General features: G+C 52.1%; 9 protein-coding genes across 9 annotated transcripts; 6 read left to right on the top strand and 3 right to left on the bottom strand.

Moving 5' to 3' along the window:
- Positions 1–5,042: 5,042 nt before the first annotated feature.
- On the top strand, positions 5,043–6,287 carry EDD37DRAFT_646310 (uncharacterized protein; the record flags this gene model as incomplete). The annotated part of the gene is made up of 3 exons (XM_062817718.1): positions 5,043–5,172; positions 5,223–5,555; positions 5,602–6,287. 3 exons carry the CDS (start codon positions 5,043–5,045, stop codon positions 6,285–6,287), a joined length of 1,149 nt encoding a protein of 382 aa, XP_062672486.1.
- A 1,354-nt stretch (positions 6,288–7,641) lies between these two features.
- On the top strand, positions 7,642–8,892 carry EDD37DRAFT_605435 (uncharacterized protein; the record flags this gene model as incomplete). The annotated part of the gene is made up of 1 exon (XM_062814813.1): positions 7,642–8,892. One exon carries the CDS (start codon positions 7,642–7,644, stop codon positions 8,890–8,892), a length of 1,251 nt encoding a protein of 416 aa, XP_062672485.1.
- Positions 8,893–9,146: 254 nt separating this feature from the next.
- On the top strand, positions 9,147–10,336 carry EDD37DRAFT_220080 (uncharacterized protein). The gene has a single exon (XM_062810411.1). It carries the CDS (start codon positions 9,401–9,403, stop codon positions 10,163–10,165), a length of 765 nt encoding a protein of 254 aa, XP_062672484.1. The 5' UTR covers positions 9,147–9,400; the 3' UTR covers positions 10,166–10,336.
- Positions 10,337–10,879: 543 nt separating this feature from the next.
- Positions 10,880–11,761, bottom strand: EDD37DRAFT_605433 (uncharacterized protein; the record flags this gene model as incomplete). Its single annotated transcript, XM_062814812.1, has 1 exon — positions 10,880–11,761. One exon carries the CDS (start codon positions 11,759–11,761, stop codon positions 10,880–10,882), a length of 882 nt encoding a protein of 293 aa, XP_062672483.1.
- Positions 11,762–12,345: 584 nt separating this feature from the next.
- Positions 12,346–14,142, top strand: EDD37DRAFT_560917 (GDP dissociation inhibitor; the record flags this gene model as incomplete). Its single annotated transcript, XM_062813860.1, has 4 exons — positions 12,346–12,419; positions 12,480–12,598; positions 12,648–13,616; positions 13,805–14,142. The coding sequence occupies 4 exons, from the start codon at positions 12,346–12,348 to the stop codon at positions 14,140–14,142; spliced, it is 1,500 nt and encodes a 499-aa protein (XP_062672482.1).
- A 1,885-nt stretch (positions 14,143–16,027) lies between these two features.
- EDD37DRAFT_656003 (choline dehydrogenase) lies at positions 16,028–17,977 on the top strand (the record flags this gene model as incomplete). The annotated part of the gene is made up of 3 exons (XM_062818799.1): positions 16,028–16,230; positions 16,285–16,546; positions 16,607–17,977. 3 exons carry the CDS (start codon positions 16,028–16,030, stop codon positions 17,975–17,977), a joined length of 1,836 nt encoding a protein of 611 aa, XP_062672481.1.
- A 180-nt stretch (positions 17,978–18,157) lies between these two features.
- On the bottom strand, positions 18,158–18,528 carry EDD37DRAFT_646304 (uncharacterized protein; the record flags this gene model as incomplete). Its single annotated transcript, XM_062817717.1, has 2 exons — positions 18,158–18,417; positions 18,477–18,528. The coding sequence occupies 2 exons, from the start codon at positions 18,526–18,528 to the stop codon at positions 18,158–18,160; spliced, it is 312 nt and encodes a 103-aa protein (XP_062672480.1).
- A 1,564-nt stretch (positions 18,529–20,092) lies between these two features.
- On the top strand, positions 20,093–20,956 carry EDD37DRAFT_560706 (uncharacterized protein; the record flags this gene model as incomplete). The annotated part of the gene is made up of 1 exon (XM_062813855.1): positions 20,093–20,956. The coding sequence occupies one exon, from the start codon at positions 20,093–20,095 to the stop codon at positions 20,954–20,956; it is 864 nt and encodes a 287-aa protein (XP_062672479.1).
- A 47-nt stretch (positions 20,957–21,003) lies between these two features.
- EDD37DRAFT_220537 (adenosinetriphosphatase) lies at positions 21,004–25,969 on the bottom strand. Its single transcript, XM_062810414.1, has 3 exons — positions 24,886–25,969; positions 21,949–24,665; positions 21,004–21,897 (listed from the first exon to the last, which is right to left on the bottom strand). Exons 1-3 carry the CDS (start codon positions 25,637–25,639, stop codon positions 21,052–21,054), a joined length of 4,317 nt encoding a protein of 1,438 aa, XP_062672478.1. The 5' UTR covers positions 25,640–25,969; the 3' UTR covers positions 21,004–21,051.

Here is a 25,969-nt window from a genome sequence, read left to right as displayed (position 1 = left end):
GGTTTTCAGCCTCTATGCTGTAATCCTGACGTTGGTCTCAGTATCGGGTACGGAGCATTCAACACCACAATTGTACCCATACGAATATCCATACGCAGGGGTCGACTTGTATGGGGCAACCGATTCTACTTACACGGGCCGCGGGTTTTGAGCATTCTGCATAGCTTCATGTTGCTCGATAGTCACTTGAGTTGATCTAGCCGGATCATCCTCGGTGTCCGGTCCTGACCGTGGGTGTTGCTCCAAAGCAGCTTACTGGCATGCTATCCGGCATTGAATTGTGTCTTTGACGAGACCCATGGGCATGGCAACTTCCAAATGGTTGCAATATTACATTCAGCCCGCACAGAAGGCTGTTTGAATTGCTCGGTAGCGATGTACGAAGTGCTCTCTGGTCTCTATAGTGATCGTCTCAGTCAGAGGGTGAGGAACTTTGGATGGCTAACCACCCTCCGTGTCTAGGTTGTCTTGAACATTTAGGCAGACAGGAATTCAGATCACTACAGCAGAGAGCACAGCTTCACAAGAAGGTCTGTTGTCGGACCAGGCTGAATGACTGCCTGTTGCCTTCTCAACCTCAATGCTGTCACGTATCCAAGGAAGGAAATCATCAGATTGGCCTTGGGCAAGCCTAAGTGCTGTTTGGTAGAACGCCTCCCGCTGGATCATCAGGTTTGTACGGAGAGTGCACGAACTGTGCCGACATGCAAATAGAGTCACAGTGGCGTTGAAAGCTCCCTTACCCGAGAATAGCGTATTTCCTTGCACCGCCTAGGAACCTCGTACCGTACTGATGATATATTTGCTCCTACCGGGGTCAATATCTCCCTTTCTCGGCACTGGCAAGCTGGAGCGAGGTCCATGCGTCGTGAACATGCGTCCCATACACGGTGAAGGGAAAGCCGCACATGAATGGGCCCCCCTGTAATTCCCCCAGAAGACTGTTCTTGCTGAATGTCACCTTGTAAGACCTTGGTGACGGTTGCGTTCGGGGCGCTTTTGACACTTGAGTTGCACAGACGTCTGTCCGCCTTTTGCCTCTATGTCATCGATTGCAAGACATGGGGGCGACAAGCTTAGCCTTGAAGCATGTAAGGAAGACCCAGCCCCGGCGTAAGCCTTCTCTAGCCCGGGCTTTTGCAGCCAGCAATGCGACGCCGAGCAAACGGTTCTCCAAAGAAAGTTTGTGAACAACATGTATGTTATGCCCTGGACAAGGGCCTGTGTGGCGGCAGCCTTGTTCGAAGCCATCGGACAATAGCATCTGATGTACGATGTGGGGGGCGTGAGGATTGCAGACTTTCGCAGACATTTACCATTCGCCACCATGGCCAGCGCGACGTAGTTGTGGTTCAAGGCATGATCGATGACCTACCTCCAGCGCCTCATGCTGAGGTCAATGGCAGCCACATCACGACTATTGGCGTCGCAAAAGCATTTGCATTTACCATAGTAAAGTCGCACCGGTGATGCACTGAAATCCATCGTCATATTCGATCGGCGTACCCATTTAAAGGGATGACGTTTCTGTGTCTTGCATGAGTCGAGGGTGAACCACTCGCGTGAAGCAATTTCTTGTTGGATTGCTGTGCTAAACTCCTTCGATGACCGAGTCTAGAAGCGACCTTGTTCAAGGCGAAAATTGACCCTCCTTTGGCGTCCCTGATGGGCTTCGGCGCTAGTAGTCGAGTAGGTCTGGTCACACTAATGTACGCTCCTGAACGCAAATGATTGAAAGTGCAGCGTTGATTCAGGGCTGCAATCGGCGACTAGACCTCGCCCCCAACTCCCTTGGAAGAGGCGATTGAATGGGCCAGTGTACCTTTTCTGGCGTTGATCCAGATAAAGTGCAAGGTTGACGTGTTGAGAATCCTCACGCCCGCCAGGAATGAAAAAAGCCAAATGTCTTACGGTGGTGACAATATTGCATCGTGAAATCCGTCCACAGACCATGAATCTGAAGTGGAACCTACTATAGTAGGGCTGGCGTGGGCCTGTATACTTCGTTGGTCAAGCGTTTCAAATGGCGTCTGGACCGGGCGACACTGGTGCCCAGGAAGCCTTGATCCACGTGGAATTCGAGCCACAGGGCTGGTATCTAGGGGTCCAAGCGGTGGTGTGACACTTGACACTCTGCAGTCCAAGCTTTTTCGAGGGTTGCGAAAAGTTGGTTTTGGCTGCCAGACTCCAGCGCTCAAGGATCCAACTCGACCTCGCGGTGGACTTCGCACATTTGTGTACTCGTACATTGCTGGTATCAGGCAAATAGTCAACGGAAATCCCAGCTGTCCAGACTTCTAGTATCGATGTAGAAGGTCGATGGATCATTCGGCTTGCCGATACTAGCTTCTGACACAGCCACAATTCTGCCGCAATGGGCGTTGATCTGCAAACCCGAGGCAACAGATCCATGTCTGTTCGCGCAAACACACCATCTTGAAGCGGAGTCTTTCGTCGCACGGGTCCGCATTGGATCGCCTTTGACCTCGAAATATTATGGTCCATCAGACTTCCATCAAGGCGGCTTTCAAACCATTGCCCTCAACTAGAACATTAGCCACCGGACCAACTCACTGACCTCCGTCCCATACCAAAGACCCATTACTCTGTCACCAACGTCCTTGCGCTGGTGGCGCAGGCGGCTAGCCGAGAACGTTGTTAGGGCGCTGGTTGCTTCGCGCGAGAGACGAGGAGCCACACGTCGCACAGACCAGCTGCAGCTTTTCTACGTTAAAGCAGACCTCGATAGGTGACGTAGGTGGCATGAAGTCCGCACTTCGTTACTCCACGACATAGTGAGAAGAAATAGTCAGGCTGGACTGACTGCTGTGTGCGTATGGTGGTGTATCTTTAACGGCCAGGTGTTGATATGCCGAGTGTAGAGGTCACTGTGGGCATGCCCGTGCTCACTTTCGCCCAGTACGCGGGCCTTATTCCAGCGTTGAAAGCATCGTCTGCAGATCTCAAATGTTCCTGGTTTGGGAGGATCCACAGGCGACGCAATGACTGGAGCGCTCTTTAACCTCAATTTTGGCAAAACCAGGAGGGAGCTGGAGATCTCTCCAACTGCATACCTCCACAGACCGCATGATTAGACTTCTGAAATCGATAGCCGGTAGAGGCCATGGTGGGGGCTTTCGATTCTGGGAGCAAAAGTGGCGTTTCCCTTGAGGATCAACAGCGGCGCCCCCAATTCCAAGAGAGTGGATGGAAACCTACAGGTACCACAAGCGAGTAGTGTGTATCAACTGGTACGAGTACTGTGCCAGCGTTGAAGATCATACCCAAGAGAACACACTTCCGATGCAGCCGTAGGTATCCCCATACTTAGGGTTTTAGATTCACCTGTAGATTGTATGCTGGTACCACTACTTCGGCAGCAGATCCGTCAGGAAAATCCGGTGGAATTCTGGATTTTTGCAGAGATACTTCAGTGACGTCGGCAGCATTCGCTGGTGTTGAGAGCAGATTCTTGCCTCTCGTGTAGGCTTTAATGTCTCCACGCCTGTCATGACGTTCCGGCCTTATGGTTTGTGAGGTAACGAATGGACCTTCTCAAAGACGTTTGGTGTTAATTGGTGGACGTTCCAGAGCGCAGATCGGCCCCAAACCCGAGCGTCCTGACGTGGCTTCGGGTCCCCGTGCGTGTGGTTCGGCGTGGGAATCATATGCGCTGCTATCGTAATATGCTTCAGGTTCCGGAAACGAAAGCATAGCGACGCACGCAACGATTAGCCCAGATGAGTCGAAATGAACTGGGATCTGGCGCATTGAGGATCCATCAACCGAGATGGATGTCGTGGGTCAAAGCTTCTGAGGCTGTTTTGGGCGTGGTAGCTATAGACTCAGATGTGGCTTCTCGGGCGTGACTCCCCGATCGTACCTGACCACGCCATTTGGGCATGAAGCCGACCATAATGTGGGTGTTCTATGCCCTGTGACGGCGATACTGCTTTGGCTAAGCTTGATGACTTTGGTGGCACTTGGGCCCGATCATCATTTCACCCGGCTTTGAAGCCCCCCCCCCCGCAAGTAGCCAATGGTGTGCAGTGAAGACCCTGGAAGGGCCTCACTAGACCTTAGAGGAGCTAATGGAGCCTAAGTTAGCTTCTGGGTGACTCCGATGTCCAATTCGGTGGGAATCGTCAACAGGGTCCAACAAGGGCGATAATGCAAGATCCGTTGTTCGCCATACCTATTCTCCATAGCCTGACCCTCGCAATTATCCTCCCCATATCGTACGGTCCAGGCGCTTCTTTGTCATGGCGGCTTGGAAGCCTGTGTTGTCTTTTCCTAAGCATTGTTCACTGGGATGAAGACGCTTGGGTCAGTCCTGGTAAAACCTTGTTCAATCTTGCTAGTCGGGCTTCTCTTCGTACCAACTGGCATCAATCCGATTTCGACCCCTCCCTGTCCTTCTCTTCGGGTTCACCACGCACTTTCCTTCTCGTTGTCTGAAGGAGTTGTGCCGTCACGCCTCCTCCTAGCTCGTTCACCAATCCTAGACCGATAAGGAGGGATAGTTTGTTACGCTCACTTGCTGACGGACTTGAACACCATTCTTCGATTGAACCGTCGCCACGTCTAGGGCGTGCGCGTTTGGGGCCTCCGCAACCTTCTCAAAAGATACCATATTTCATCAACTTCTCAATTCGTGCATCATAGGACAACCCGGCCAGCCGCCAGTTCTGCGCAATTAGATTGCATTTCGACGAGGGGTGAGAGCTGGGCCACACTAGGCCGTCTGTAGGGCAAGGCTGATCAACTTGGTGCGGTATTGAAGAATCGATTTGGAAGTTGAATCTCGGTCAATGGACGCTTCTGATCTCACCGCGATTCGTATCATGTGGTCAAACTGCTCGACTTGAAACGGCTCGGTTAGAATAGGGAACGGCGGACATCGCGACATTCGTCCGTTGTGAGCCGCAGAGTCCTTTCCTTTGGCGGGAGAAATGCAAGCGGAGGGCAACAAGTTCCAGCACTTCCAAGAGGGAAGGCACACCGCTGAGAATCGAATTGATAGGCGGCAGGAGGCACCGAACATGCCTGGTTTGGTCATACGAGCAACCTCGTCGCCGAATGTACACGACATGTCTGGAGAAGACTCACCAATGTCCCCGGCGGACAAAAAGCGCAACAAGTTGGGATACCACCGCACTGCGGTAGCTTGCGGTTTGTCGCCTTCACCACACACTTGCGTAGACAACACTGACAGATAATAGGGCATTGCCGACGTCGTAAGATTCGTTGCATACCCGCATTCGAAGATCCAGCCGGTCGATGTCAAAACTGTATCCGCCTGAAGAAAGATTGTCAGTTTTTCCCCGTCGACCAGCAAAACCCTACTCCGGGAAAACGGACCCGATCCGGGACAAAGAGTGAAGGCGTGTTCAGCGAAGGGGACGTCTCGGTCGCTTCATCTTCCCCTGGCGGCATTCTCAGGAGCAGCTCTTTCGAACGTATCGAGGGAGATGGCCCTTTAGACACACCCCCCTTAGCGACAGATTCAGGCTACCACGGTTTCCATCCTGCGACAAGATCTGTCTCCTCAACAGGTGCGCAGGGACTCGGTCTTTTGTTTCCATTACTGACATTCAGCAGGCTTTGAATATCCAAATTCTTACGACCGTCACCAGCAGCAACATGGGCAAGTGATCGTGCCGTCCCCGTACCTCAGTCAGTCGCCGCGTCCATATGCGGCCGAGTCGATGAATCCAGGATACTACCAGCCGTACGCGAACACTGTGGCGGGATCATATTCGTCAGCCTACACTTCAGGATCAACCCCATCAAACATGACGACCATATCGCAGGAGAGCACATACAACTATCCCACAGCACCTTTAGGTGGGGGGTATAGTTGGGGTGGACCACCAACGCGATCCATGTCTGGCTCGGAAACAGAACAATTGCACCATGGATTTCCTGCGGCGTTCAGGACGCACACATATCCTTCATTTGAGCGGGAGACGGCAGGGAACTTGCATCAGATGTCGCCAGCGGAGCATGGTGGTATGCCGGTCGGAATAGACAGCCCGCACGATTCGGTTCCTCCCAATTATCGAGAACCTACTTCTTATCAGCCTTTACAAATGGACGTGCGACAAGAATGGTCAGGAGGTGTTCCTGGTCAAGTGACGCACCTTCCTGGTTCTGGCACAACCGCATACCCCCAAGGCTGGTATTCTCACCAGTCTGAATTGATGAGTGCACGAGATGAGGATGAGCACTCGCACGTGTTTGCGTCACAGAGTCACACTCCTCGAGGAGGTCAGAAGCCTCCTTGAGCACGACCATATTTTCCAGGCATGACCCTTGTGCTGTATGGCTCATAGAGGTCCCCACTTCCCGCTTGTGGGATCAATGACTTGAGTCTATGGTAGAAAGTGTTGCCTGTGACTACTTGAAAGACCGCATCTTGTCTTGTACCGGATGTTCCAGGATTGGGTATTGGATGTTGTATGCCATCTCCCTTCAAAAAAGAGTCTTGGAGATCACCCTGGAACCAGCTCTGCCCGAGCAGCGACGGGAAATCTTGGAGCGCGTGGGCATCAGACTCGATTGAGGCATCATATACAACAGCAACGGATCAGACCGGAGATCATCCGAGACGACGATCACCTGTCAACGATGATGTCTGACTGCGAACACAAGGATTGGACATTGCGAGTGCCGCCTTGGTGAGAAGGGTTTAGTCGAAAGGGCCTCTCACCTGCAGACTTGCAGGGGCGTCCAGTCGATGGTCGGGTTGACATGCCTGCTTCTTGGCCGCGAATACAGCCGTTCGGTTATTTGCTTCTGTGTCTGCACCGGTCGTCAACAAAGAAGGATAGTGAGGCACTTCTCGGATAAGTAGCAATATCGCGCAGCGTAGAAAGCAATGGATGCTAGACGTCGCCCAATCTACTCGATAGATCTGCAGCGGGAAGATCCCAGCTGCATCGAGCATAGGGCGAGCAATAACAAAGATACAAATGATTGATCATCCTGGCATGATTAGTATCTGAAAGTAAAGTTGCAGAAATCATTTTAATCCTCAAACAGTTTGCGTGGACATTTCGAGTCATATACGAGATGCTCACGTGACTACCTGACTCGATTCCTTTGACGTCAATCCATGAGCCCACGACCCCCTGATATCATTCACGCGTTTCCGTACATCTTTCTTTGGTATGGACGACTTCCATGAATCAGATTGACCTTTGTTGAATTTCTCAGGAGACTTGCCCGTTGCGCAATGGGTGTTTCGACATCTTCGGTCCCTTTGTACGCGAGGGCCTCGGTTGAACTGCTTGACCACAGCTGGACGATATGGTAAGCGACAAAGGCCACTCGGGTATCTTGTGTCCCATCGGAGAATGAAATGAGTCATGTGCCACGACGAACTCGATGGGAGACGAGGCTAATGTGGAGGCGATGATCAGTAGAGGTAGGCAATATCAAGCTGAGGCGAGGCTCTAAGTGTCACACTGCTGGACGGTCAACCACTACCGTCTTCTGATCGTGTGCCCTCAGCGAGCGTCTTGGCGATGTTGAATCGAAGCCTTCAGCAGATTCATACTGACACAGCGCCGCTGCCCCTCACCCTGCCTGCGGTGAGAACAAAGTCACGCCTCAAGTTCTCACAACCATAGGACCAGGATGACCCTTTCAGCATTCCTAAATAGCAGGCAAGGTGACAACGCGTCCGACCATTCATTCTCATCTCAAGGTCATAATTTCTTGTCATCGACCAAACAATTGAGATCTGGCGCAATGGCTGCAAATCTGAATGCACACGAACGTCCTCCTCCACAACCAAATCGACTGTCCAAACTTCCAGGTGAACTGCAATCTCATATCTACAGCTACCTCGATTATCCCGATCTCTGTAACCTCGGTGCAACGAGTCGCTCCCTGCGCAACACATGGACGAATCCACAATCCCGTCTGAAGAAGGAGTTATCAAAGGCTTGGACCGAGATTGGCAGACGATGCAAGGGCATCTATCAGATTTCCCAACCGAGGGATGCAGTCGACCGCTGGCTGGCAGTCAATCATGAGGCGCGCTCCTATGTTTCATTCGCCAGAATCTCGCCAGGGATTGCGGATTGGCTTGTCTATTCCACTGACTACTGGTTCCCCTGCACCAGATGCTGCCGGATGACTGAACTCAGGAGATTTCCATACTTTCTCTGGGAGCAGTCGTTCCTCCGATACTTCCCTGACGTCAGCCGCAGCAAGCAGTCGCACGAGGAGTTCTTCGAGACTCTCGTCTGCGGCGAGTGCTTCACAAAGGAACGTCCAGGGTATTGTACCATGCTTGGCACACGCCGTCACAATTCTTACATGATCAACTGTGTGGAATGTAAATCGACTCAGCAGGTCGACAAAACCGAGATGAGCATACAGATGATCATTTCGGGATTTTGTGATCGGTGCTTCAGAAAGATCAATCACTGTTGGTATGACTACAAGACTTTCCTCCAGCAAAGCTTGGTAAAAATAGAAGAACTTGAGCAAACGCCGGCTTACAATCCTCAGAGGGCAGGTCTACCCGTTTGTTCTGTGCCGCAGGAGGTCATTACAAAGCTGTGCTCAGGCAAACATCGTTTTATATACTTCTCGTCTGGTCTCAGAGTCCCTAAGAAAGGCCTGCAGTGGACAGGCTTCGTCAAGTCTGAACTTTCAAGGATCCCTGTCATGTTAACTGCCAGAGAGCGACACAGTAAGGAACATAGGGAAATGGAAGGTCAACCTGAAGTACCACCGAACGAATACCAGGTTCTAAGTACGCTCGAAACAACACGCGTTTTGCTCGAGGGCATCTTCTACTTCATCCTCGTCCTTTGCATCCTGAACGTAGTGATGCTGATACTCGGTCTGGACATGGCCCATGTTATCTTGAACTAGGCGGCTTTAAGAGGGTGGAACGGTGGCATCGATTCCGATGAGTTCAAGATGACGACCAGGTTCGGGTTTGAGATGGAATTTGCATTTCGGTGACCCGTGTGAATCATGGCCCTGCTGACTTGTGTTTGAGTGTTTCTTTGGAACGGGAGGAGGACCGTTTCTCAAAATTTGTGTGAGTACCAGCTTTTTGTATGCTCCCACTAAAGTCAACACCGCCAAAGATTCACATCTGAGATTCATTGAGGACCTGTTTTTCCTCACTATTTAAACGCGATGGTCCAACACATATCATCTTCTTTTCACTTTATTCCTTTCACAATTTTTTTTAGCACGCTAGTCCAACAGTCACCTCCGGCAAAGAGCATCTACACAAGTCACGACTTCTCTGATCATCACAAGAAACCAGTAACTTCCATACAAATTTCGACATCCTGATCCTTCGTCAGCATCATGGGGGATTCCTCGTGCGTTCTTGAATCCGACCACGAATCAGGCTACGTCGAGAAAGATGGGCTCCTTACCATCGACGAGCCTCCTACTAAGGATGGGCCCCTTGCCAGTGACGGACTCTTTGCTGACGATAGCACCCCTTTCCGGTTGCTGGACTTGCCAATCGAAATCCAGTCACGCGTTGTCGACTTTCTGGAATTCAGGGATCTCACCTACCTCAGAGCTACCTGCAGAACGATGCGAACGTTGCCAACGGAGAGTCAGCGCCGTCAAGCCTTGCTCGAATATGAACGAGATAGTGAGAAATTTTGGTTCTTGTGGAGGGACCGACAATCCAACAGGGCAATGCGCTTGCACGTCGACGGAAATGAGGAGTGGAGGCATTGGGCGTACTTTCAGACGTCCTTTCCCAGGCTGTTTGGTCCAGAACCTGAACCAAATCAAGATGTGGCACGCTGGACTGCCGAATTTGATCAGATGGGTTTGTCCACCTTTCGGACCAGTTGGGAGTTCCCGTCATCATCATCATCATCAAGGAGACCTCTTGCCGACTATCTACCCTGTTACATGTGCCTCTCCTTGCAATGGGATGGTCGTTTTGACAGCAGTATGCATAGAAGATACGGATGGTCGTGGAATGACTCGCCCAATTTTGATCCCACGGACGCTATTGTATGGAATGCCGCATGAGCCCTTCGAACAAGCATGTAAGGGGTTCAAGTTGGTTAGCTTCCGAAGGCTGTTACTACCGCATTTGTTGTTCACGCTGTCAAAGACGGCAGAGCATCAGCTTCATGCATCACGACCACCAGGGCTTTTGTGAGCGTTGTTACCACCCCCAGTGTGATGAAGAAAAGTTAAGGTACCCGGAAGATGGCTGCCGATGCTTTATCTGGTACGATAGCGACGGCGAAGATGAGTCCGGCAAGCGCCTGGACCATGATGATGAGGCCATCTGTAGGAGGCTCTTCAAGAGCGATCTTTGCAAGGATTGTTTCACCGAGGAAAACAAGGACTGGTTCGCATTCAAGCAGCGCCTGCGGGATGAAATATCCGCGATGGGTAGCTATCTGAGGTATATGGAGCAAGTTGATGAGAGCACGAAGGATCTGAAATCGCCATCGACTGAAGACTTGCTTAGATTGGACTTTGCATTCAGGGAGTGATGGGTACACACGCAACTGGATATTCGCCTGACGCACTCCAGGAGCATCGAAGAAAATTCATCGTTCCGGCGGAGAGCGTTGAGAAGCAGGCACGTGAGATACCCGGAACGGTTGGAGGACAACATCAGAGCAGCCGTGTGAAGTATTCAGGCATCGGTTGTGAAGGGCGTCCGAAGCAGCTGCATGAAATACTCAGAACGTTCCAATTTCTTAGGCTTCCGAAGGTCAACTCCAAACCTTCAAAGTGAATTGCACCAATTCCAGATCTAACTCATCATTTTCCATTGATGTCTCCCAAAACCCTGGATCAAAGCAGCACATATAGTCCCGGACCAGGCTATTCAGCGTTGCACCAAAGCGTAGGGCTACCATCAGGCAGTAGTTCCGCAACCCCACGGGTTGACCTCGACTTCTGAGCGCTGACAGTGGATAAGACCTTCGCAGCCGGTGCAAAGGCGTAGTCCCAAGGCACCGTCAGCAGCTTCATGAGTATGATTGATCGACCAGCAACGTTGGCATCGGGTAGCCCGCCTGCTGGAGGTTCCACTTTCCTGTAAGTCTGCGCAGACACTTGGAGGTGGTGAAGTCGTGAGAGCACAATCCTGCGTGGTTGACGGTTCAATTTCTGCATTGTTTTCCAAATGCTCTACCCGCGCGGAGCATTCCGCGGAGCAAACGCCTCTTCGCTTGTATCTGGCGTCCGCCTTGACGATAGCGGCGCATCCTCTACAGACAATCCATGTATGCTTCGACCCCTTGACGCTTGTACCTTTCTCCCAGATGCCCTTTTTGACGCCACAGACTTTGCAAAAGCGTCTCTTAGCATCCCTGTGACCCAGACTTCGGCTTCCCATAATCTGCGAGTCCGTGAAACACTCTCGAGGTAGATTCTGAAGGCAAGCATAGCAGTTCAGTCGTGTAGCTTTGGTGATGAAGTTGGCGTGGATATTGCTGATGGTGTCGCTAGAATTCCATGTTCGATACTCGTTCGGAAAGGCACGCGCCCAACGTGCCATATGGCTGTACTTGCGTTCCCGCTGAATGTAATCCGCGTTCTCCTCAGCAAGAAGGTTGGTTTTGATGGCTTGGCGAATGCCCTTCAGCATAGCAAAGGGGGCCAACATGCTGGCTAAACGACATGTTTGACGAAAGCAGAGAAGGCTCTCGTAGTCGACACAGGCCAGAATGTGGTCGGTAAGCTCCCTGGGAAGATCAAAGGGTCCTGAAGGCGTTGGGGTCAAGGAAGCCTCCATGTTGATTTGTATAGAAAGTCCGGAACAGGCGGTTATCGAGCCGCTATATGAACAGATGTTGTTGTTTGATACTCAGACAAAAGAGCCAGTGCACAAGCCAGCGGTCTTCACTGCTATACCGATCGAAGCGATAGAGAACGGCAAACGAGACTTCGCGATGACTGGCCGGTCCACACGCTCGTACGGTGAATGTATGATAGTGATAGAGACCATGACCTGCATGACCAGGTGTAACAATATCCTCAAACAGAAGGATGCACTGGACTGTTTTCAGGCCACATTGAGTCTTAACTCCTGCGTGAGAACTCGCATAGCTGCTGATAGTCTCGCTATTCGCTTCACCGGGGCGAGGAAGTCATATTCAGTCCCTTAGCAGTCAGCCCTTGACGTGTCGTTGATCATACAAGATGAAGACGACTCCGCGTGATTGGCGCTGGCTTGGATCTACTGTTTGGTGGTGACGAAAGGTCGAGGCTGTCACTCGGCAAAGTTCCCAGTCCTATCAATTGTTTTCCAGAGCTGAATCTGAATCGTTAACATTATCCTCCGCAGTTTTGCGTCTTGTTTTATTCACTGCTGCTGAGATGGAGAATCTGAGCGACGAAGTCTGGGATGTGGTCATAGCCGGCACCGGCATCCCTCAGTCACTTCTGGCACTGTAAGCCGCACCTCGTATCGTTCCAAGGCTCCAACTGACTGACGAAGCGTGCCTCGTCAGATCTCTGTCGCGTTCCGGCAAAAAAGTCTTGCACGTTGACCGCCACGGCTACTATGGAGGCAACGATGCTGGCCTCAGTCTACAAGATGCGGAAGATTGGGCGGAAGATCTGAAGAGCCGTACGTCCACCAGTGGCTGAGAACCACAATCCAGCTAATCTTTGGAAAGATCCAGGCACCGTCTTCAAAGATGCCTCTATATCGAAGCCGTCGGACGGAGTTCTCGGACTGTCGCGATCATACACGCTCAGTTTGAACCCTCAAATCATCTACGCGCAGTCCAAATTCCTTCCGACCCTTGTGTCTTCAAGAATACATGCCCAACTCGAATTTCTAGCCGTTGGCTCATGGTGGGTACATCGCGATGGATCCTTACACAAGATCCCAAGCACACGCGAGGATGTCTTCAACGATGAGTCGCTCTCTATGAAGGACAAACGTGGCCTCATGAAATTCCTGCGCTACGTACTTCAAGAGGGGCATGAATCAGCGATTCCCATGGAGAACGAAGCCCACATGTCTCTTCAAATGGCCCTTGACACCACATTCAAGGTGCCCCCGTCTCTGCAGTCACCATTATTGGCCCTCGCTCTCTCTCCAGTACCAGCAACCTCGATACCCTTTGACCAGGCTTTGGCCAGAATACGCAGGCACATGCGGTCTATGGGATATTTCGGCCCTGGTTTCGGTGCTGTCATCGCAAAGTATGGCGGAAACTCAGAGATATCACAAGTTGCTTGCAGAGCTGGCGCCGTGGGAGGAGGTGTCTACCTCTTGGGACACGAGCTTCAGTCGTTCGACACTGATACAGCCGACACAAATGACCAAAGCATCGCTCCTTCGTTGCTGCAAGGCGTTCTTTCAGACGGCACTAAGATCAAGTCACGGTTTCTGGCTGGCACCTTTGACGACTTACCCAATATGGACCCAGCATCGACCAAAGCGAATTCAGCAAGTGCTGTTTGGAGATCTATAAACATTGTTGCAGATCCCTTGCCAAGCCTCTTTCCACAAACGTCCGACAATGGCCCTGTTCCTGCTGTTGCTATCGTTTTAGTGGACACTGGAGAGGCGGACAACAGTCCGATCTATCTACAAATCCACTCGGAAGATACAGGAGAATGCCCAAATCGTCAATGTAAGTCACGCTGGCTCCCTTCAATCCCTGTCCATATGATGATCCAACCATACGAATACTTATCTACATTGCCTGAGCACTCTGTGCTTTGCTGATATCTATCCTCTGACAACCTGATATGGCACACTCCAAATACTTTTGCTTGCAATACGTTTTTGCTCGGAAATGTGGCTGACATGCACTGATAGGTGTCATCTATGCTTCCCTGCAAGCTGACGATTCGTCCTCAAAACATCGACTCGAAGCTGCTGTGGAATCTTTCCTCGGATCCCAGGGCGCCGCAGCGGCATTGTTATGGTCTCTATCATACACTGCTTCTGCAGCAACGGCAAATTTCGCCGCTGGCCTCAGCCTTTCAAGACCTCGTCCATCTATCTTGGTATTTCCACCGCAACCATATGACATTGCATTCTCGGACGACGTCCTTGACGTTGTCAGAGATGCCTGGAAGACAGTTCTTGGCTCTGACGTCGAAGACGACTCGTTTTTACGCTTCGAGGAGCGAGAGCATGAGGTTGACGATTGAAAGTGGAACTCGGCCTTGCTGTTCGACGCAGTATCAGCAAGTGGAAACTCGACCGAACCGTTCTACACTACAAAGCTCCTCAATTGTTTGCGCGGATCGGGGCCGTGGAAGGCACGAGCGGCAATATCGGATGGAATGTTACAGCACTACCGTGAGTCGTCGAGGGCGATACATCCAGCAGAAGTCGGGCTCCTTGAGAGCAGAAGCTCTCTCACTGGACGGAGCATATATCACGGGCTCTGGTGGTGCCACTCATTCTTGTTGACGAGATCGATGAGCAGGTAAGATCCACGGCGCCACCAGCTGAAGTGCCGGCTCTGTGGTCTTGATGCCTGTCTGACGTATGGGAAGTTTACAAATTCGACTATGGGGACATCTGGGATTACTTCAGCCTCGCTCCTTGACATTGGCTGGTCTGGAGGATACGGCGTGCCTTGGCTGGATCGTGACGTCCAAGGTTTCCGCTTGCGCGTTCCTGAAGATCATCTGCCCAGATTACCGACATCTTTCCACAAAGGCGATACCATGCTGGCCTGGGATCATATATGCACAGGACCTTCCACCGTGTGCTCCACATTGGAATGACGAGTGGTGGAGATGTCGGGCAACAGTGGCTGTACTACAAGATGTGTTCCGGACTACTATGAGCACGCGACAGCGGAATGCCACACCAGGCTATCGCTTCCAAGGCATATTATTTCTGCATGAGGCATCAACTCCTTCCAACAACGGATGCCATTCTCCATCGGTCCTGGCGGCCGTCATTTTGACTTTTGACTGCTCGTCACGTGACGCACATTCGACAATTCGGAGACCTTGGACATTCTTGTTCTCATGATGGAATCTTCGCCCACTGCCTTTTCACTTTCGACCACTCATCTGTCACTTGTCAACTCTGCTTCTCCATGCCGGTTCAGACTTCGCAGCGTCTGCCAAGTCTTTGTGGAGACTCTTCCAACCAGACTTCGGATTTCGTTCAACTCTTACCAACAAACAGAAGGACGATATATCTTGATTCTTGAGATGTCTCTACACCGTTGAAACTTTCATGTTGATGGTTGACCGATGTCGCTTCTTCATTGTGCTTCTGAGCAGCAGGGCCAATTATCTCGCCAAGTGTAAGAGCTATCCGACGTGAGATACTCAATTATGGATGCTTTTTCCTCTTACCTTCCTACACCCGGGATCTTCGGCTGCTAACCTCGGGTCATGTCTTACCTTTTTTCTCACCTTCTTTTATCGCCTCAGTACTGAAACATGTGGACACCCAGAAGTGCCAGTGGTACTACGGAGATGTAAGTGATCGTACCTACGCCCAAATATGCTGGTTTATTCCATCCCACCTGCCAGCGTTTGACTTGCATTGCTAGGTGAGTACCTGCTTGCGGATCTAACTTTTTCTCCCGTCGGAAGCGCAATGCTTCGCACCAATGCAAACTTCGAACGGCCTCCAAGCTAGCCATCAGTTAGCAGGTGTTACGTTGCCATTTCTTCGAAGCTTTCTCTATCATGCGACTTTGCCTCAGACGTTTGCAAGCTGCCGCCATGCTCCATACCCAACTCCACCACCTCGGGATTTCTCAAAAATTCCTGCTCAGTATGTCATGAGCCTGGGCATCCATCTATATACCCTTTGTGTTCTTTTCTCCGCTGTCTTGACTTGTGTGTATTCGTCTTGGGGAGGATTTCGTGCCTCTAATCCTTTGTTTCCTGCATTGAGCGGCGCCTCGTTTGCCGAAAAATCAAATTACTCTACCCTCGTTATTTTTCTTCTAACGGATTCTGTGCGGCGTTTGCTACTCATACCGGGCAGAAGTCAATCTTTCCTCGATTGACCAAAAGCAACCAATTCTTTTACCATTCCAATATTGTACATTCGTTCAAAATGCAGACCATGTTGACCACTCTGATTCTGGGTGCCGCCATCGCTGCTGCGGCGCCCTTGACTGCTAGAACCTTGGTTAGTGATGCGGCAGGCCAAACGTACGACTACATTGTTGTCGGATGTGGTGTGTCTGGTCTTGTTGTTTCGTCTCGGTTGAGCGAGAACGAGGACGTGACTGTGCTGTGCCTGGAGGCGGGAGCGCTGTAAGTGTCTTATGCTGTGGACCCGTATCGAAGTGATGCTAATGTTGATTCGAGCGACCACTACGAAGATGATATCCTGATCCCATACTATATTGGTCTCCAACCGGATGGCTTCTATGAATGGGGCATCTACACTGTGCCTCAGACTCAGTTGGACGGCGAGAGTCGTCATATCCCAATGGGCAAGGGTGTCGGCGGTGGCTCTTTGATCAACGGTATGGTCTGGAATCGAGGAAACCAGGAAAGTTTCGATGCCTGGAACGACGTTGGTAACACTGGATGGGGTTGGAACGCTCTCCTACCGTATTTCGAGAAGGTAAGGCCGTCATTCTCATCTTACATAACGACATCAGGTCAGCTGACCACTTTTGACCAGTCCGAGACGTATACGCCAAAGAACTATTCTGGTGCAGAGGTGCAACCCGAGTTGCAGAACCCAAATGTCCACGGCACTAGTGGTCCAGTCCAAGTTTCGTATCCCAACTACTATTGGCCGCAAACCAACAACTGGTTCGAGGCTCTGCACGAATTGGGCATTCCGACCTCAGCTGAACCGAACGAGGGTCTCAGTGCGGGAGGTTACTTCCTGCCACTGGACATTGACCCGGTCAACCAAACCCGATCCGATGCTCGTCGTTCTTACTACGACCCTAACATCGCACGTACCAATTTCAATGTTCAGGACAACTCGCAAGTCACCAGAGTCCTTTTCGACACCAGTGACAACCTGACGGCGACCGGTGTCGAGTTTGCAACAGGAGCCTCTGCACCTCGACAGACAGCCTACGCCAGTCGTGAAGTCATTATCGCTGCTGGCGCCATCCACAGCCCTCAGCTTCTCGAGCTTTCCGGCATTGGTCAATCATCCATCCTTGAACCTCTTGGCATCACTGTGCTCCAAAACCTCCCAGGTGTTGGAAACAATCTCCAAGACCACGGCATGATCCACATAGACTACAACTACACAGCCACATATATCATGGATGTCAACGACTTTGCCACCAACGCGACATTCAACGACGAATCTGCGGCCGAGTACTACAGCAGCAAGACCGGACCTTGGACCGCCAAACCCAGCTGTGCCGTCGCCTTCCCCTCACTCGAGCAGGTCACGGACAGTGCTTCGTCCATGCTCGCCGCAGCAAGTTCCGCGGCCTACAACCTTCCGTCCACATACGACGACGAACCGACCCTGCAAGCCGGCTACGCGCGCCAGATGGCAAGTGTGCTCTCCGAGCTCGCGAACGAGAACATCCCCGCGTTCGAGAACTTGAACAACAATGCCGGTGGCCTGGACTTGGCGCTCATGCGACCTCTCTCCCGGGGAACCACGCACATTACCTCCACTGACCCTTTCACCACCCCGAGCGTTGACCCGCGATGGCTCGTCCACTCATTCGATTACGACGTCATGATCCTCGCGATGCAAGTGAACCAGAAGATCTTGGATACTCAAGCTATTCGATATCTTGGTCCGTCGTACGCACAGATCCCACAGGACGCCACGGCCGAGCAGTTGGGCGAGATCCTGCTTGCCGGAATCGGCACGGAGTACCACTATTCGTGCACGACGGCCATGTTGCCGCTTGATTTGGGTGGTGTGGTTGACGAGGATTTGATGGTCTATGGCACAAACAACCTCAGGATCGTGGATACTGGTATCTTCCCCATGGTGCCAGGATCCCATCTGCAGGCAGTGACATATGGTGTTGCTGAGAAGGCGGCTGATATCATCAAAGCTGCTTAGTGAGGGTTTGTGCGTGGAAAAAATGGGTTAAGGCGTTGTAATTTTATGTTTGAACACTTGCTGCATAGATCACGACGTAATGGCTATTCTAGAAGGCTTCTTTCTCTGTCATGTTGGTCCTTCACTGATGTCTAATGCACACGGCTAGTAGAGTTATGACTGGTATCGCCCGAGTCTTCTTCAGTCGAATTTCAATATAACAACAGCAGTCGCTACGCCAGCAATGACCAGTAGCGCCAGAATCACCAGCGTTATGGTGCAGCACTTTCTTCTGCTTCGTGGACGTTCGACCTCAACCGTGACGTGACGCTCGACAATACGCGGTTTGGCCAGTGCCATTGCGCTTCCACCGTTATGGGCCACTGCTATCGCCATGCCATCGGGTGTGGTTGCTGCTTGGGCATTGCCATGCCAAAAGAGGACTTCATCGCCTCGAGTTGCTGCGTTGAATCTTGGTCAGCACTGACAAGCACAAAGGCCGCGGAGGCTGGATTCTTACCTGCTGCTTGGATCTGTTGCAGGTCATACTGAGAAGGTTGGTACAGAGCCATTCCAGTGACGAAGAGGTTGATTGTCCTGTTGGAAGGAGTGGTGGAAAGATGTGCTTGTACTGCACATGTGCGAGATATCGATCCCCTCCTCGGGCTGCAGGTCGGACATGCAAGTCGGGCGCAAGACAAGCGAACTTCGGCCAGTCATTGTTCTCGAATCAGAAGCTGCAGCCAGGAGGACATCGCTCGAAACAGCCTACCACGACAACAAGTCGCTTAGCGGTCGGCCGCCTGTTGGGACAGGGTACTTAAAGGTGCCAGATTATCCTGTCCATTGTTGATCTTTTCTCTTTCTCTTTCTCGTTCCCTGGCACTCACGAGGCGGACACTCCGCAAGCAAGTGTTTGAAGATCCAGTTCGTCCAGCCTCATTCGTTCGTGTCTTCCAGTGCCTCATTATGAGCGGCCTGGAGCTCCTTCTCATTCCAGCTATAGGAGCTGGAGCATCAGTGGTCAACGCTGGATACAATGTGATCAAAGGACAGAGCAACAATGGCAACGGGGCCTCAGGCAAGCCTGCAAAGGTTGGTGGAGACCGCATTGGGCGTCAAAAGGCAAACGCTGCAGCCGTTCAAATGGAGGGCTAATCGCCTCAATTTCTCTTTAGCATCCCTACCTCACGGAAACCACAAGTGCTCACATCAACGTCCATCATTATGGCACATCGACCATTTGCAAGCTGCCGAACGGAGGGTTCATGGCTTCATCGCAGGGAGATAACAGTGGGGGTTTCATTATTAGCACCACGACAACTCACACCGAGGTTCGGGGATTTCCGAACAAGAAGGCTGACGGGAAATGGTGGCATCGTTAGACCCGTCGTGGCTGTGAGACCGTGACAAGATCTCCGACAAAGTCGCCTTTTGAAAGTGGGAGAAATGTCCGGAATATGTGTCGTAGCCATTACTGTCATAGATTGATCTTGTCATCACTCCAGTGCGCCTTGCATAGACCTTGCCTTTCCAATCATGGCTTGGCAGATATCGTGTCAGTCGGGTACCAAATTGACATTAGCTCCTGCCTCGTTGCTGAAAGATAGGAAGTCCTGATGCATGACTGAACGCTGAGGCTGGAAGTGGCTTGCTTCCAGACTGAGGCTTGTCATCAAGCGTTTCAAGATTCGACGTTGTGTTAGGCTCCGATGATCGACTAAGCAAGAGGTCTAGCCGGTGATAGACAGCCTTGGATTTTTTGAGGGAGGTGACTGGAACGCCTTGTATGAGGCTGCTCAAGAGAGAAGATGGCTGCCCGGCGAATGCAGGAGTAGATTTGTGGAGGCGGAGAAACATTGATGCGATGGTCGCATCATGTTTCCACCCGAACCTGCACAAGTGAATGACGCCGTTGATCGAATAACGATACATGGAGATTGAGGATGTCCAGATCGGCCTTCGGGCTGCCTTCTGTTCATGAGATGTTGATGTTCGATCGTCGGCGACAATGTCGATAGATGATCTTGTGACCTCATGCCAGGATAGGGCGTCGCATCTAGCCCCCAAGGTAATACTTGTATCGTACCCATCCCACTCTGCTCTCTTTCCTTCTCAACACTTGCCCGCGACGTGATGACCTCCACGTCCGGCCGCCTGAAGGGGCGGATCGCTGTGGTAACAGGAAGCAGTTCAGGATTGGGTCAAGCCATATGCCTTGCATTCGCGTCCGAGGGAGCCACGATTTTCTGCATCGACCTGTACCCGAACCCACGCAACCCTATCAACCCGACGACCCAACGCGCCGATGACTTCCACAACCGCGTGTCGCACCAGCCAGGCACCCACGAGCGTATCCGACAGATGGGCGGCGAGGCGATGTACCATAAAGCAGACATCACGAAACCACGGGAAGTCGAGTTGGCCATCCGGGCATGCGTGCAGCGGTACAAGAGAGTAGATATCATGGTGAACAACGCGGGCATTAGCGTCGAGAGCACACACGTGCGGCCCTTGCGATGCCACGAGACGAGCGAGGAAGACTACGACAAGACCATGGCCATCAACACGAAGGGCATGTTTCTGGGGTGCAAGTACGCCCTGAAACAAATGCTCGACGGCCAGGAGAAAGTGTATGGCTCGCGAGGCTGGATCGTCAACACGGCCAGCGTCCAGGGTCTGGTGCCGTACTATGGCACGCCGAGTTACTGTGCGAGTAAAGGCGCGGCCGTCATGTTGACCAAACAGATCGCCCTGGATTATGCAAAGGATAAGATCCACTGTAATGCGCTTTGCCCAGGGTTTCTGGAGACGAGCATGACGCAGAATCTGCAGGGCCAAACGGAGGTGCTGGAGGAGATCCAACGGAAGCATCCCTTTGGTGGCGTCTTGGGGAGGGTGGAGGATGTCGCGAGGGCGGCTGTATTTCTGGCGAGCGACGATTCTGCTTGGATCACTGGTGTGCCGTTGCCTGTCGACGGAGCGTATATGCTGAGATGAATAGACGACGCGCAATGTCATGACACTTTTCTTCGCAGGCAAGACGTTGCCCTTCGGCCTCGCGGCAAGTCTTCACGTTTCTATCTTTACTCTGTCTATTCTTGCGACGCTTCCATGTTCAACCAAAAGTCCAACCACTTTCGCTCGCCGTCGTCCAAGTCCTGACCGGTTCTCTTGAAGCAAGTATCCAGCACCTTCAGCAACTGCTCCCTCAGGATCTTGATCGCCATCATCTGCCTCCAGTGTTTGACCGAGAGTTTGATCTTGCCTGAATCCAACACCATTACGCCCGCGTAGAACTTGAACTCTGCGTCACCTAGAAGAACCGCCAGCGCCGATTCAGGAATTGCGGACGTCTCGAAGACATTTAGATTCCCGTTCCGGTTCTGCATCGCTTCGTAGAACGACAGCCAGCGTGGTGCTTTGGGATTGTTGTGGTTTACCGAGCGAGACGTGAGTGAGACTTGTTGATTGGTGTACACATTGCGCCAGGCTTTACCTTCACGCATCAGAATGCGAGGGTACAGTGCCATGGCGACGATCGCGTTGAGGGCCCTGTCCCCGACTTTCTGATTGTACCGAGTGGGGACGGTGTAGAAGGTCCCACCGCCACCACGACCACCGCTTGATCGAGCACGGCTTAGAGCGCCTTTCTCTTCGGCCTCAAGTGTGACTAAGCCTGCGTCGACAAGGTATACCAGCAGCTGGATTTTGTTCTCCTCGACTTGAACCATGGCTTGGTCACTGATATGGTTCTTTCGGCAAAATTCGTGTCCGGATCGCGCTGATTTGGCTTTGCGCCAGGCTTCGTATGCGTTCAAAGAAGAAAGCAAATCGGAGTCGCCACGGCTGAATATATAACGTGCATCGGGCTGTCCTCCTGTCGACGACAGGAATGGCGATTTGGAAGTCAAGAGCGAGATGATTGCCAAAATTGGGTCCTGCGAGACGCATTAGCTTGAGCATGAACCATTAGTATAATTCCAACGTACCAGACATCTGAAGATGACACCGAAGATGGCGAGTTTCGCAAGGGACACTTCTAATGGCAATCGTGCGATCTGCTGGCCCAGCGGCGTCAGACTTTCTTGTTTTGTCAACGCCCCAGCGTCTTTCAACTTCTCAATCGCCCTAAGCACGTTCTTCCTCGACGGAGGGTCGATTGCTGCATTCAATGTCTCCTCGATTGAGCCCAGATCCCACACCTTGATGCGCAGCATGGGATCCTGGAGACTCAGCCTCAACATCTCAGGAACCTGCTGCTCTAGCATGAGGTTGTCGTGTCGATGTCGCGTGACAAGGTGGAAACAAAGACCGTCCTGGACACGCGCGGCTCGACCTCGTCTCTGGCGTGCAGAAGATCGCGAAATGAATCCCTCCGTCAGCCTCGAAAGTTGGCGTCGCTCGTCGAAGCGCATGACCTTCTCCTTGCAAGTGTCAATCACGGCCGTCACGTCCGGAATGGTAATGCCCGTCTCCGCGATGTTCGTGGCAATCACGACCTTTCGGTGTCCGGGCGGTGGACGGTCGAACGCCTTTTCGAGATCCTCGGTTGAAAACGTCGAGTGGAGCAAGTGTACCACCCATCCGCGACTGAAAGTGTCCATTGACAAGAGCAAGTTGTGTAGACGACGCATTTCGCCAATACCCGGCATAAAGACTAGAATTGCGCTGCTGTACTTTGCGAATTGAGGTTTGTTGGCAATGGCCGCCGCGAGTTTAGCAATCAGACCGTAATCGATACGATATTCGTCCATGCTGGATAGTGCTTTTTGTGTCTTTGTGCTATATTTTTCTGGGTCGCTGATGACAGGTCTCCCATTTTCGTTTCCATAGAAGTCGTCCACATCGCCGCCTGCACCCTCATCTTGCAGGGACAACGCTTTGTCTTTGAGGCCGGCGAGATCGTTCGTAGCCTCCACCGCGTCTTCCAGGAACCCAACTTCAACGGGAAACGTCCGGCCCGGCAGATCCAACACGGGCGCGCCGCCGAAGTAGTCGGAGAACTTTTTGGCGTCAACCGTTGCGGACATGAGTACGATCTTTAGTGTGCTCCGGCGCTTCTGCAGCTTTTGCAATGCAATGAACAGCAAGTCCAGGTCCATCGTGCGCTCGTGCACCTCGTCGAGAATGAGATAGTCGAGCTCGTCTAAGTCGCGAGATTCTTCCAGCATGCGCAGCAGTACACCGGTAGTGGCGTACGTTATGCGCGTGCTATTGCTCGTCTTGCTTTCCATGCGGATCGCATAACCGACCAGCGATCGCGATGTGCCGATGTCGTTGCGAGTTTCGCCGAGTTCTGCAGACACGCGTCTGGCGAGTGTGATGGCAGAGATTCTTCGTGGTTGCGTGACCAGGATGCGGCAGTCTCGGCCGCCGTCGAAATCATGCTCGAGAAGTAAGACCGGAATGCCTGAGGACTTGCCTGCGCCTGTCTCCGCACAGATCACGGTGACAGGGTGGTTAGCGATGCAAGACAGAATGTCATCTTTGTACTGATGGACGGGTAATGAACGGCGGACTTCGAGCATCTGTTGGAATGAAGGGCGTAATTGGCGTGACGTCCACTCTCTGGAAATCTGGCTCGGATCAAGTCTGGCCGGTACGGAATGTTTCGTCCGCCGTCTGTCAGTCGTGATGATCTGGGTCGAGGCTCTTGGGACGGTTTGACCTTGCTCGGCTTGCAGTCTTTCCTGGGCGTCATGTAAGACGGTCCGTAATCGACGTAAAGTTTCTCTGTGTTCCTCGTTGACCAGTCGCTGCTTCACATCGGTGAGGTCCTTGACGACGTCTCTCCAAACGGTCGGTAGTCTAGCAGTCGGCTTCTGCTCCTTTCCGCCCAGCGTAGAGATGAGGAATATTGCTAACGTGCAAATGTATGCTTCGGACTGGGCACTTGATGCGGCCGATGTGTTCACCATCTGCAAGGTCCAGACATGTGGTGCTACCTGCGCTGAGACTTCGGTTGGCAGAGCATCCGCTGCATGTTCTTCAGGTAGCGTGTCGGAGGACCACGAAATGCTGACACTATGTCGAGCTGAGTGGGATGTGTTCTGCAAAGTCTGTACCCGAAGCCGGCTTTTGGTATCATGACTTTTGCATATATCGTCCAGGAGCTTTCTGGGTGACACACCTGTCCACTTGCCAAAGTCTAACACCTTGATCTGCTGTTGTGCGTTTGTGCTCTGCTCATTGGCCGTAGCCTGATCCGTATCTTCGAACATGCCACCCAAGAGAGCTTCTCCATCGGCCTCTCCGTGTTGTCTGTCGTCAATGGGCGCGTTTGAATCAACAGGAGCTTCATGGACATCTGCCCGATCTTCCTGACCTTGCTCGCGACGTCTGGATGCCTCAATTCGCAGTAAGTGTTGGTATTGTTCTTGAATCTCGAGCAGGATCGTGTTCCAAGCAGATTCCGCCACGTACTCGTCGAACAGCGGGTCTCTACGCAGCTTTTGCAACCTCTCCTTCAGCCGTGTGACTCGCTTCTGCTTCCGCGCTGACAATTTCGGCCGTTTGGGTGGATCTGGATGCTCAGCCTGCCAGATGAGACGACGTATACGGACATATTTGTCACTGAGCTTGCTAGGATCATCTTCCTCGTCACTCTCTGATACTGACAGACCTCCGAACGAGTCATCCTCGTCCTCGGACAGGGAAGTAGGGGTACTGGCTGGACTTTGTCGGCTTTGAGTGGCAGTTACTGGCTCTAAATCTGGTCAGCTTCACGCTTTATATGACCGTATAAAATGCTGGGAGAGTAGTGAGCTGTAATGCATAATGTCCGGTTGGCCATGATTGACCTCAGGTTGATTGCTCTCGTACTCAACTCAACAGTCCATAGACTATGGAAAGCTTGATGAGATAGCTTTCAACAATTCACATTTCGTAGTATGGCAGATGGATGCATGTTCTCGCGCACGACTTACCAGAATTCGCCTGTAGAGGGGTATTATCACCACTTCGTGCAGCTTTGGTTTCCGGCACGTGCTCGTAGTGTGATAGTTCCCCTGGTTGGGTGTTGGCTGCATACCAACGGAAGGCCTCAGACAAACCCGGTAGATTGTCAGTGTCTGCGGTGACCTGTCCAGATATGGCAAGTCCTGCCACATGAGCCACAGCTTCCGCAACTCTGGGAAGCTTCAGTGCTTGTAGGACTCGCTCGATGGTCCAAAGATCGATCAGAACCTTCTCCTCAGATTCTGGGGAAGGTACGCTGTTACTTGTGCTACCACTTGAGAGTGCTGGTAGGCTTGAGGCGAACAACTCCTCCGTTGTCTCCTCATCAAGCCAGGAGTAGGTTGAGAGCTTGTAGGCTTGCGGTCGAAGTTGACGGCGCTCGGTGTCAAGTCTCGCGACCTGGCGACTCGCGTCGGCCAAGCTACGAGCAGCATATCGCTCGACCATTGTCTCCAACTCGGAGGTTTCCAAATGCTTCTCCAGTTCTTCGGGGCTCATGTCCGAAATGTTGGCAGTTTTCCCAGGCTCATGGACCGAAGTGGCGCTTTTGCTATCGGGAATTTGTGAGGCCGTCGATACGCCTTGCCCTGATGTGACGGTGGGGGTATCCGACTGTGTCTCATCCTGCTCCTCCACGACTTTGGTTTTGGAAGGCAGAGAGGTTGTAGCAAACCCTCTGGCCGGATTCGCGGCGGCCTTTTTCTTCTTCTTGTTTGGCGCCATGATGGACTGACAATGCTCTCCGCGCAGTGCAGTCGTCCTAATTGTTCTCAAATGGACACTGGCGAGTCGTCCCTTGACGTGGCTGAATTCAAATGTTCAATCCCACCATATTTCTAGCTGCAAGCTTGCCATTGTGGTTCCATGGTGCTGAGACTTGCAGTAATCAGTGATGCGACGCGCTTTCGGCTTTCTCTTCCAACCGCATACACTTATTTACTCATCATCCAAATCAAGCACGGATCGCGTTGATGTGGAGTGACATGAATTTGATGCCAAGACAATGACCCGATTTTGGGACGGAGTGACGCCGCCTTTGTATGCAGTTCTTCC

The sequence above is a fragment of the Exophiala viscosa genome (genome assembly GCF_022695815.1).
Source record: "Exophiala viscosa unplaced genomic scaffold EDD37scaffold_2, whole genome shotgun sequence".
In the NCBI taxonomy this organism is placed as follows: domain Eukaryota; kingdom Fungi; phylum Ascomycota; class Eurotiomycetes; order Chaetothyriales; family Herpotrichiellaceae; genus Exophiala; species Exophiala viscosa.
This window is presented reverse-complemented; position numbering and strand designations above follow the sequence as displayed.

Bases quoted from the DNA above. Each gene is read 5' to 3' on its own strand.
- EDD37DRAFT_220537 (XM_062810414.1), bottom strand. From the start codon at position 25,639: ATGGCGCCAAACAAGAAGAAGAAAAAGGCCGCCGCGAATCCGGCCAGA. The intron at 24,666-24,885 runs GTAAGTCGTGCG...GACCAGATTTAG, and splicing joins CCCTCTACAGGCGAATTCTG to AGCCAGTAACTGCCACTCAA. The intron at 21,898-21,948 runs GTACGTTGGAAT...TGCGTCTCGCAG, and splicing joins GTGTCATCTTCAGATGTCTG to GACCCAATTTTGGCAATCAT.
- EDD37DRAFT_220080 (XM_062810411.1), top strand. From the start codon at position 9,401: ATGGGCTCCTTACCATCGACGAGCCTCCTACTAAGGATGGGCCCCTTG.